At 40.8% G+C, this 12,368-nt stretch overlaps 1 protein-coding gene across 6 annotated transcripts in view; it reads right to left on the bottom strand.

The window, feature by feature from the left end:
• NCOA7 (nuclear receptor coactivator 7) overlaps window positions 1-12,368 on the bottom strand; it is a 135,715-nt gene that overhangs the window by 111,644 nt on the left and 11,703 nt on the right. For 5 of the 6 annotated variants that reach the window (XM_036024654.1, XM_028509127.2, XM_028509122.2 and 2 more), the window contains exon 2: window positions 956-1,066. In XM_036024654.1, coding sequence (XP_035880547.1) covers window positions 956-1,005 — 50 coding nt within the window. In that variant the 5' untranslated portion in view covers window positions 1,006-1,066. Of the gene's footprint in view, window positions 1-955; window positions 1,067-5,056; window positions 5,394-12,368 lie in introns of those variants that run through there. The other variant, XM_036024653.1, reaches the window with a different exon arrangement.

Below are 12,368 nucleotides of genomic sequence, written 5' to 3'. Positions count from 1 at the left end.
CCTCTTTAATGAGTGTAAATTGGGTTTCGGGATGTGGTGAGCCTGAATTCTGTTCCTAAGAAGCATTTCAGTTTAGGAGACCATAATGATCATTTTAAGCTTATGTTCTCACTCTGACTTTGAAAACATTCCAATGATCAAAATGATGTAGAAATGTTTTAGCATATCATAGATTTTATTGTGTTTAGTGAGTGGTTTCCATATGGGTGTTTAAATCTGTAAACAATAACTGATTATGTATTATTTCACTTGTACCAGACACCAACAAATGCATATATGTTGGACAAGTTCAAGCTTTAAAAATGACATGGATAAAACAAACAAGCAAACTAAACAGAACCAGAGACATTGAAATGAAGAACAAACTGATAGTAACCGGAGAGGGGAGGGGATAGTTGGGGAGAAAAGGATAAAGGGTTATAGGAACAACTATAAAGGACACATGGACGAAAACAAGGCGGGGTAGAAACTGGAGAGAAAGGTGGGGATGGCATAGTGGGGAGGGGAGGGGGGAAAGGCAGAAAACTGTACTTGAACAACAATAAAATTCAAATGTATTTAATAAAAAAATGACATGGAAACCAAAGATAGAATTTCACCCATTCCAAACTCCTACCAAAAAATACTTTTTATTTATTTATGTTTGTTTACTTTCTTATTTTTCTGTGTCTATGAGTTTCTTCCTTTGCTTAAATCCTTCACCTTTTTTATCCCTCAACCGGAAATACTTTTTAAATAATAGATACCCCACAAGGTATTAGGCTTTAATTATGTTATAGATTTTTAGTTATAGCTCAACCAATGAAGCTACAAAGAAGGAAACAACGTATATTTAACTCCTACTGGCTACCTGCTCTGTTTAAAAACAGTCACAAGACAGAAAATGACAAGTAATAGGATAAAATCCCCTCAATTTTTTTAAGTACTGATATAATTTTGCAAGGCAAATGCTTACCGAGCAAAATAACTTTGTTTTCGTTCCTTCTTCTCTTCCTTGTTATCCATAATATGCAGTCAAAAGTGCAAAGTAGTTGGGAAAGTTCTTTTTAATCAATGAGTCATAACCCTGTAATAAAAAAAAACAACAAAGCAGCTGTAAATTAAGACACTTACAATGGCCAGTATTAAGAATAAGACAGTGGAGTTACATCCACGGCTCACAACAAATGGAAGATAGGCTTTAACCAGTCAACACAACCACAAGTCACCTGAAATACAGAAGCCCCTGGGGGACTAAAACACTAGAAATTAGATTGGAGGTGTTAAACCGAAAAATAAAAGGCAGCTAGAAAACAAAACTGAAGTATTTTCCTCACAATCAACAATTATTTCAAAACATGCTAAAATGAAAACTACTGACTCTGGAAGGGTTTAAACCAGATATCCAGCTATGCAGAAGCTAATTATTATTTTCACAATTTTAAAGTCATCATCACTTTTTCAGTAATTAATAATGAATATGTTTCTTACACATTATGAAAAGGGGATCAGTTAGGTCTTTTAAAGGAATGTTCTTCCTTTAAAAATAGAAATAACGTCACTGTTCCACTTTGTTTTCGGAAACACGCCAATGAGTCCATCCCGTCTGCGCGGAGGTGGAAGTGAAAGCACAAAGTCTCTGGAAGCCGGTCCGAACGGCCACAGCCTCTGCCCCTGCCCCTGCCTCTGCCCCTGCCCCTGCCCCTACCCCTGCTCCCCTGCCTCTGCTCCTGCTCCCCTCACCTGTGTTCCCCGGCAGCACTTTAAACCCATAATAGAAGGTTATCTCCAGATCAATCTTCCTTAAATACCACTTTCATCACCACACCCCTGCTCAAATTTTTCCGATGTCTACTTATTCACTGGTTCACTGTTCTAAATTTTCTGCAGAGTACTAACCTTTCCTAAAAATCCATCTTTAAACCCAGAAAGGGTTTCAAAGTAAAGGCAAACAATGTTCAGCAAGTTGTTTACAAATTCATTTCAGTTCAATAAACAATTCACAATATATATGACATGGAAGGTACTATGGTAAGTAACAGAGACCAAAGATAAACAAGACATATTTGTCCCAATGGAATTTACTGTCTCGTGAGGAAAACATCCAGGATTTCAAGTCAATGGGCGCAGGTGCCTCTAGAGCCTAGAGGAAGCACGCTCAGCCTTGGGCAAGGCCACCCCACGCACTCCCCACACACGCCAAGACCTGAAGGATGGGAGAGGTTTCCTAGTTCAAGGGTACAGGGAAGTGGGGTCAGCTTGAACACAAGCAAGAAGGCACAGTCCAGTATTTCCCTGCTACGCCAAGATTAAATACGAAGCAGGGCAACAGTGGGAGCTGAGGATGAAGACATGGTCAGGATTAGGAGCAAGGAAGAGCTTTCACGTCACACTTAAAGAGCTTGAACTTCACCCTAGGTATGTATTACATACGGCCCACCCCCTTCACCACACCTGACAGACATCACCAAGCAATCACACTGAACCCAGTGGCAGCACTCACAGCACACATTACCAAACTCAGCAGAGCTGGGTCATGAGAATAAAGTCCTCCCATGTATATGAAAGGAAGCCACCCTAGGATTTTACATGAGGAAGCAATATGCACAGATTGTAGAAGATGGGCTTAAAAGAACTGAGCATAGGGTGAAGTAGATCTTCAGAAAGAAATTGCAGTAAAACTACTTCAGAGAGAAGGTAGCAGTATTTAACACAGAAAGAGGGGGACTAAACTCAAGAAATGTTTAGGAGGCAGAGTCGTAGAGATCTGGCGGCTCGTTCAACCTAAACATGGGGAAGGAAGAAATGAAGGATGTCCGAGTTGCCGCTTCAGGGACGGGGTAGACGACTGTGATACCACAGATACAATGCAGTCCACAGGAAAGGGTCAGGCTGTGTGTGGGATGGGGGAGCAGAAACAGGTGACAGATCAGCTTTAGACATGTTGTCTCTGAGGTGCCCCAGGGACACTCGGCTGGAGACATTCACCAGACGTGAGCACATGCAAAGCACAGGAGTGCAGTTAGGGCTAAAGAAAAAGATTTAGAAATCATCAGCATATGGTTGTCGTTAAGGGGGGAAAAACAATATGATGATGATAACACCCCGCAACCACGACAACTATGCAGAAGGCCCTGCGTGGGAAACATAGTCTGAACTCCTGGGTGCTTTATCTCCACGTCCCTGACACGGGCTCCACCCTCGAGTTTACCAACACACAGGGAAAATAAGACGAGCAAATAACTGAAATGTAGGGTTAGGAACTTGGAGCTGTCCCAAAGAATACTACTAAGAATCCAAAAGACACAAAGTTCAATTCTGACTGAGGTGTTAAAGTAAATCCTTCAGGCAGTTAGGATTTTAACAGGAGAAGAGGAGACAGAGACAGCATTCCAGAAAGAGGGAACACCTGCACACAGGTACGATGTGAAAAGAGTAAGACACATTCAGGCAAGAAGGAAAGAGTGGCTACCAGGCAGGAAAAGCAAATGAATCACAATGCCTGCCTACTGTAAGTCATTTCAACATATTATCCACCTTATCTCTTTTAATCCTTATGAGTTGGGTATCCATTAAAATGAGGCTGAGAGGTACTAGTTTCCCTAGTTCAACAGGAGCAGGTGAACCAGCACAAATCCAGTTTTGTGTAAATTTCAATGCCTTTCAATAACTGTGGAGCCAGGAAGCATTTAGATATGAGCTAGAAGGGGGGAAAAAAAGCCTGGAATCAATAACAACCCGTACTTTAGCATAATCCTGCAGGTGAAGACAAATGCACCTGGCACTGGGAGGACTGGGTCACTGAGACCTCTGAGAGGACATCTTTTACTCTCTCCCCAAGCTTGAAGTAAGTTTTCGACAGTCCTCCTCCTAACCAGATCCAGCGCAAGGCCCAATTCTGCTTTGAAGCCTCCCCTGCCCACTTGAGCGCACCGCTCTCTCTTCCTTAGGAGCTTATTTCACATGTCACCTATCATTTACTGGAGACACTTCATCATACGCTGGGTGACAATGGACAAACCACCTCACTTAGCCTCCCCAGCCGTAAACAAACAGAAAGTTCCTTCCAGTCAAAAACCATGTTTCACATTATCCTTATATTTTCCTTAATACCTAACATAGAACTAAGAAGACAATCCACATAAAAGCTAAGCAAGAAGCTACTCTGGACTTGGGGTAGGGTCAATTATATGGCAAATTGATAGAAATCCAAGGATTCCCAGGGGATGCAGACTCAAACCAGCCTCTCTCGTACTCCAGAAAGGATCAGAATGCAAGCTCTCTGCCCTGCCCTGGGCCAGGTGGTTTATTTTAAAGTTCTTCTCCTGCACACCACCATATGCGATGATCTCTCTTTATTAGATTGCACCTCATGAATAAAAATGAAGTCATAACAATCTAATTGGAAAATTTTTATATTGCAAGCTGAGCCAGATATTTAGTTCCAGTGAAAACATATTGACAAAAATAAGCACAAGAGAAAAGGATTAAATGATCCAAGAACCGACATCTGGTACTGCTGCATCTCTTTAGAACTGGCAAAGCTTTTTTCTTTTTAATATATTCTATTCGAAAACTTAGAAATATGCTAATCTTTGGTTTCTTTTAAATTTCTGGGGATTTTTATATTCCTTAAACAAGACAGATACAGCCCTTTCAGCTCCAGACACATCAACAGATCAGCCAGAAAGAAATCAGCAAAGTATCCTATAAAATGATTTGCACAGAGCAACACACAGAAGCCTTCATGCTTCAGTGAAGAACCAGAGCTTGTAAAATCAATCTCTATTGCAAGCTACATTTTCCATTATAAGTGGTTATAATGGGCTTCTTAAAAGCCCTTCTTTCACCTAATGTTGACTTTTCCTCACATTAATAAACTCGAGACTCATCCCAACACTGAATTACAAGTCTCTTGCATTTACAGTGTGTCACAGACCAAAAAGAATTTTATGAGGGAGTACAAGATGAATCTTCTATCTAAATATTTTTATTTGGTGATCTTAAATCAGGATAGTCAATTTAAACTAAATTCAGTTCATTTTTCAAATAAAAATGGCACATCCACAATTCTTACCTCATAAAAGCTGTGCTGAAGACGAAGTATGTCTGGACTGTCAGCAAAGTGCTCCCTGTTTGAGACCCCAGTGCCACTTAGCAAGAACCTAAGCACAGAGCTACTGGAGACTTCCTAACTCTATCCAACCAGCGTGGACCCACGCAGTCCAGGGTGGCTTCTGGCTTCACATCCAACACACAGCGGCTCCTTGTACATTCAGGTATAACCAGTCCAGACTGGGGGGTAAGAAACAGTACTCTCATGATGTCCAACTGTTTTCCCCAAAACATGTTTTTATTATACAAATGAAATAATGACAAGAACATGCTTTGAGGCTTGGTCACACTAAGCTTGGCCATTTAAGGAACACACCAAAATGTTTCTATGCAGCCACTTAAAGAAATATAATAGGTGTTCAGTCTTTCTCAAAGCCACACTGTCATCTAAAATAACAAAGGAAGAATATTCAAATGTCAGTGTTAAACACAGTCAGAAATTTGAATATTCTCTTTAACAAGAGACCTGGAAAGAAAGACATAGAAACAGATACAAAAGTATACCACCAATATATAAGAGGAGAGCATCCAGGAGATAATGCCCCAAATAAGCAAATGTGTGTCACAAAAACAAACCAAGAGAAAACAGAACTTCACAGCAATGAGGAGCTAAAAAGTTACGCCTGAATCCAGGTGATGATCAAGGACTGGCCAGTGGTCCGCAACCTGGGGTAATGGGTCCAAGCCAATGGATGGAAAAATGAATGGAGAACTCATCAACTCTTATTTAACTATTCTTTGCCTGGGGAACTAAAATTAGGCCTGAAAAGAACTAAACAAATGTAAGTTTCAGTGCTCTCTTACCAGTATGAGCAAAGAGATTGCATTAAAGCAACTAGATACTCTAAATGAAGACCCATCTCTGGGCTAGACAGATCATTTTATAAGTTCTCTCTAAGAAGAGAATGTGCAAGTGACTTTCTAAAATATCACTGGCAGGGTCAGGAATTGTTGAAAATGTGGAAAGTGCCAGAAGCCTGACAACAGGCAAATACATTTTCATGTTCAACAATAGTTAGAAAAAGGATTATGCAAATTACATACTGGAGAACACCACAAAGATCCCCAGCAAAAAAAAAAAAAAATCAGAAATGATCACTAAAGATAGGTTGGCAAAGACTTGGAAGAGGAGGCGGTGAACCCTGAGGTCTAGACTGTTCGCAGAAAGCCAACCATTCAGTACTGTGCTGGAAACACAAAGATGAAGACGGTATTCATGGGCCAGGAAGCTCAGGTGGAGCAAGCAACTGAAAACCATCAATAGTTCAGTGCTCTGATCCTTGCAGAGCACAGAGGGGAAGCAACAAACTGCCAGAAAGGGAAGGAGCAGCAGGGAAGCTGCACAGGTAATGCCAGAGCTGGGCCCTGAAGAAGGAGCAGGAGTGTCCCAGATGATGAAGGCAGAAGAATTTCAGCTCATCAGGCAGCATGAGGATGTGCAAGCCATTGGGAAGGAGTAGGTACTGCTCAGGGACTTCTGAGTGGTCTGATATAGCTGGAGTGAGGGCTGGTGAAGGGCAGGAAGTTCAGGGAGAAGTGGCTTAGCCAAACTACACTGACCTAATTTCCCTCTTGGACATAGCTACTATTGTAGGACATCAAAGAAATAAGGTAAACACAGTGTAATTGTACTTAAAAGTCATCTGATGTTTCTCTTGCTATGCTTATGGATAAGATGGAGAAAACTGGGCTGGACGTGGGTAGATGCTTGTATGATTAAATGGATAAAGGGAAGCACTGAACCACTGTACTATAAAGAGGTATGTGCTAACTGGCTGACCTCAACACAGAGCTGGGAGCTGACCTCCATCCTCTGCATAGGGGGAGACTGTAAATAGTTTAATGCCGTATTCCCTCTTAGACACTGTCCTCATCAGTAAATTTACCACTAACTTGATTTAAAAAAAGGGATCTCCTTATTAGACTTCTAGTGGGATAAATAACATACTGAATAATAAATAGCATTTGGATTCAGACAGACCTCAGCTGTCCCCAGAAAAGTGGAATTTACCCCCCATGAATCTCAGGTTCTGCATATGGGTGACGTGCTAAGGAATGAAAGAGGCAGAGCTCACCATTAGCACAAGTGAGTATGATTTACAGTTTTAGGCAACAGTAAGATCCATAGGCCCAGTGTGTGACTCCCTTGCATACACCCCCAAAACAACACAAATGCAATCGGCTCAGAATAAAAAAGATTATGACACTCTCCGTGCCACCCTCTTTGAAGATTAGACTATATCAAGGTGACTGCATTTAACTCTGGGTCTCGCACTGTTACGAGAAATATAAGGAAACTGGAGTAACCAGAATGATTAAGTGACATAAAACTAAATTTTAGGAATATTAATCAAAGGAACTGGTTATGTTCAGCCTGGAAAGAGCTGGGATGAAATGACAGCTATTTTTAAATATGTCAAGGATCTTATCTTGTAGAGGATTTAGGCTTATACAAACAGACCTTCACGGTATACACCTAGAGGTAGGCATTAGGCATGGAGGGAAAGGGGTCTTGGCTCAAGTACAGAAGAACTATTTTACGGACAGATGCAAAGAGCTGCCTCCAGAGAGCGTGGCTTCCGAATCTCCAAACATGATTGTGCACAAGCAGAAGGGCCACTTCGGAAGACTGCTGTAAATAGAGCAGCAGTTCTCAACCTTATCAAAAGCCACACCCCTCATTTAAATGTTACTCCTCTCATAATATTAAAATTAAGTTCACAGATAATATAACTACTTATACACTTAATTTTATAAAATGTATATTATATAATGCCCAAAGGAAAGTAATAACAGGCATTTCAGTATGTAAATTCTCAAGGTCAAAAAATCTATGTAATACCCCCCACAAAAAAAGTAATTTATAACAGGTATTCCAATAAGTAAACTCTTAGGCATAAGTTCATTGGCAGACATAACGAAACACTTAGCTGCTTACGCCTACTTACATGGGACAAGTTTAGCTGCAGGAGAAATGAGACCAGGAACTACTCCACTATACAACGAGAAGTACAGGGAAATGAAAGAGCAGAAGTGAGAGGCAGGGAGACGATGGGTAATGGATGGGGCAGTGTGGTGCACAGAATATTAGAATAAAAATTGAGCTGTAAATAATAACCAAAGTGATATTTCCATGCATGGCAATTTAGAACTAATCTTTCTTTTCTTTAGAATGTCTCAGTAAATATTCACATAGGTCCTAAAGAAGAAAGGAAATTTCCAAGTATAAGGGACAATTTTTCATTGTCGAGGACTATCCTATTCCTTGCAGGACATTTGGCAACTCTGCTTCCCCCAACTGAATGCTTGTAGTGTCCCCCGCAACATCCATGCCAACCAAACTGCACCTTTGTGGGGAAATAGTGCACAACTATTACAGGGGGAACGTTCAACTCTATGGGTGAACTAATATTTAAAGTTTTTTAATTAAAAATATTTTATTTGAAAAATTCCTTCAAAGCTGGTACTCCACACGTGAGAAGTTCCCTGTTTCAGAGATGCTTCAGTTAGTCTGTGCTTCCCCTGACCCACCCCTTTGACCGTGTTACTAAGGCAGCACAGCACTTTTCGAGCAGGACAGGCCTGGCTGGATTTCAGACCCTAGCATTTCTATGGTATGTAGCCATGGGCAAGTTACTCAATTTCTCCGGCTCTCAGTGTCCTTGTCTGTAAAAGAGCTGATATAGAGATTAAACGTTTCCTCAATTAGTGTCCCATGGAACAGAAATTCCATTCACTGAGATTTCAATGAAGCCAAATGTTCGAGTACTCATGAAAATGATTCCTACCTTCCCGCAACACCTATCGAGTTAGAGTCAAATTTGCCCCCGACATTAAAATCATATAGTGAACTAGCTCCAGCTTGGAAGTTCTAGAGGATATAAAGATGGCAACAAGTAGCAACAGTTACACATTTACTGAACATTAACCATATGCACCAAATTTTTTGTTCAGTGTTGTTACACAGAGAATAATCTTTATGGCTGTATGAATGTGTCAATATTCTCAATCCTTTTCAAATAAAAACTTTGAAGTTTAAAAAGCTTACAGAACTTCTGCAAGGTCAGAGAGACATGAGTTGGAGCCACAATGGTCAGCTGTGTGCACCACAGAAAGCAGAAGCACTGCCAACGGTCTCTGCCACGAGGCTGTGTTACTCCACAGAATTTTCTCTCCAACTCCCTGCTTCTTCCTGAACTCACCCACCACTGAAAAGAATGAGAGGGTGAATACCAGCTTTCTGGCCAATTTTCCTTTAAGGTATACGTTCTAAATTTAATTTCTCCAAGGAAACTTCAATTACTAGCCAGGGAGATAAAATTTAAGTAAAACAATCAGAAGAGAAGGTGTAATAAAAATTACCGCCAAATAAAATGGGTTATGCACAGAGAAGTACCAGTGGAAAGAAAACGGCCAGGTCACAGCGGCCAGTGTTGTCGGGGAAGGTGTTTGAAGTGGACAACGCCCAAAGCAATCATATGTGGTTCCACCTCAACAGTGCTACACAATCCACAATCGTCTGTGCACCAGAAACAGTTGTATCCTCAGTGCCAATGTTCTCTCTCACAGCACAGGCAGGAGGACAGCAATTCTATCAAGTTCTGCCTCACATTTCCAAGGTAAACATGGACAGAGAGGCAAGCAGTGCTTTAGTTAGTACGGTCTAAGCTGTGGTAAATACACAAACATGGTTCAGGACAAAGCCATAATGAAAAGTGTCCAAGGAGCTGGAAACCTGCCCAACATGAAATTAAGTCAGCATTGTGAAACTCTGTGACCTCTTCTTGAAAAAAAATTATGCACATGAGTTTCAACTATAATTTTCCAAGAGACTGGATTAAGAAACCACATTTACAGTTTAAGTACTTTTCTATTAAGTTGCTTGATATAAAAGTACTTGCAAAATTCAAGAGAAAAATGGTCTGCTGCTAGATTGGACCGTTCTCAATTCTGCGGTCCTTTCCTGAAAAAGAATTATACAATGGCTCTGCCACTTCGTGGTGCTTTGCACTAACACCCAGAGTCTATATCTCCGTCCACTTGACCACGTGGCTTGTATGGACCAGCAGACCAAGGATTAACACTGTACCTAATTCAACTAAGAGGCCTGGCAGGTCTCTGTACTTCACCAGAAGCATACATTCCAGGAAGCCGCTTTTCCTTCTCCAGCACGAGTTCCAGGATAAAGACGTGTGGGAGAGACGGGAACGCCTGCCTCAACTTTAGTGTCGGCCCCGCCCTGCCCAATCTAACCAAGAGCAGCCAACCACAGTCACCCTGCAGATTCATGAATGTGAAATAAATTATTTGTGGTTCCAAGCCACTAAAATTGGAGGCTGTTATGTAGCATTATCACAACAAAAAAAAAACCAATACACCCTTTGAAATATCCTGATCTACAAATTACTTGGTGGATTTTTACCAGCAAGATTGAAGCCACATAGTACATATTACTTTTTGTATGAATAACTCTACCAAGACCTGGAATGCCAAAACCCAGAGACAAAAGCAGCCAACTAAAACAAATAGCCTAAGAGGCTTCCTTTTACCCCTTAACCAAGGTGCACAGCTATGTAAGTTTAGCTATAAGAAGGCATCAGATGACACCAAGGGTGATTTCTGCAAATCTTAGTATATTCATCTACAGTGTTGGATATTTTTTTTTGTTATGGGCTGAATTGTGTCACCCCGCTCCCCCAAATGTTGAAGTCATATCCACAGTATCCCAGAATGCAACCTCATCTGGAAAGAGGGCCAATGCAAATGTAATTAAGCTGAGGTCATACTGGAGTACGGTGAGCCTCTAATCCAGTATGACTGATGTCCTTATAAGAAGATGGCTATATCAAGATTGAGACACACAGGGAAATCGCCACATGAAGACAGAAGCAGATATCACAGTTACGCAGTTACAAACCCAAAAATGCCAAAATCACCAGAAGCCAGAAGAGACCAGGAAGGATTCCACTACAAGTCTCAGAGAGATCGTGGCTTTGACCACACACCTGACTGTAGACTTCTAGCTGCCAGAATTGACAATGAGTTTCTGTTGTTCCAAGCTTTTTAGAGTTTGTGGTGCCTTGTCAGGGCGGCCCTAATCACCTAATTCACTTTCTAGAAAATCTATACACTACTACTGTTCCAAAAGGATACAGCATCGAAAATGGTATTATTCAATACCTTCCCACCATGTCTGTTCTGCCACTTTCTCTTCTGTTTTAAAGGAAATGTGGGCATGTACTTGAGAGTACTGGTAAATATTATTATGAATATTACACCAGAAAGCTCACATAGTTAACATCTGTACCCAGGAGATAATTCACACACACCATATTGGAGTAGATGGACTAAGAGCTGACCTGATTATCAAGGGGAAAAAATCATATAAAAGCGTTTGAAACATACTGAGAATGTAGCATCACCATGGCTCATGCCACTCTTATCACACTTTTAGTAATTTAAGTCTGACAAACTCATACTGCTAGATTTCTTGTACACACTTATGTTATGTTGTATCATTGTTTAATTGCTCCTCACACCCACATTCCTCCCCCACTGTAAGCTCCCTAAGGGAGCTCCCTTATAAACACACACGACAACTCCTAGTGTAGGCTAGACATAGGATTTATGTTGATTACATTGACTTTTAATTTGGGCCTCTGGCTTTTAATTTGTTAGGGCTAAATACATAAAAGAAACTAACTGACTTTGGCCCTAGCCAGTGTGGTTCAGGTCACGGTTCAATTCCCAATGAGGGCACATGCCTAGGTTGTGGGTTCAGTCCCTGCTCTGGGTGTGTGAGGGACCCAACCAATGTTTCTCACATCAATGTTTCTCTCCCTCTCTCTCTCTCTCTCTCCCTCCCTCCCTCCCTCCTCTCTTTCTAAAAGCAATGAAAAAAAAAATGTCTTCAGGTGAGCATTAAAAAAAAAAAAGAAAGAAACTGACTTTGGGTTATGGAACAATAAAGTCTTGCCTTTATTTAGATTAGTGATCTCCATTTTTTAAAGTTATATTCCACATAATAAAAGTATCAGAATAAAATAAGTTTATGTGTATTTTTTTACTTATAAAAACATGTCTTCTGCACTAATATATGAATTATAAACCACATAACAAAATCAGAAGTCATAAAAAGATAATATAGACATTCTAGCAATTTTTTCCCTCATGGGGTATGTGAATCTCAGTTTAGAAACAGACCAGGGCAGCAGATAGCGCCAGCATTTCCTGTGATTTGGTCCTTCCCAAGAAATGCAAGATCTATGAGAATC

The sequence above is a fragment of the Phyllostomus discolor genome, chromosome 4, assembly GCF_004126475.2.
Source record: "Phyllostomus discolor isolate MPI-MPIP mPhyDis1 chromosome 4, mPhyDis1.pri.v3, whole genome shotgun sequence".
In the NCBI taxonomy this organism is placed as follows: domain Eukaryota; kingdom Metazoa; phylum Chordata; class Mammalia; order Chiroptera; family Phyllostomidae; genus Phyllostomus; species Phyllostomus discolor.
This window is presented reverse-complemented; position numbering and strand designations above follow the sequence as displayed.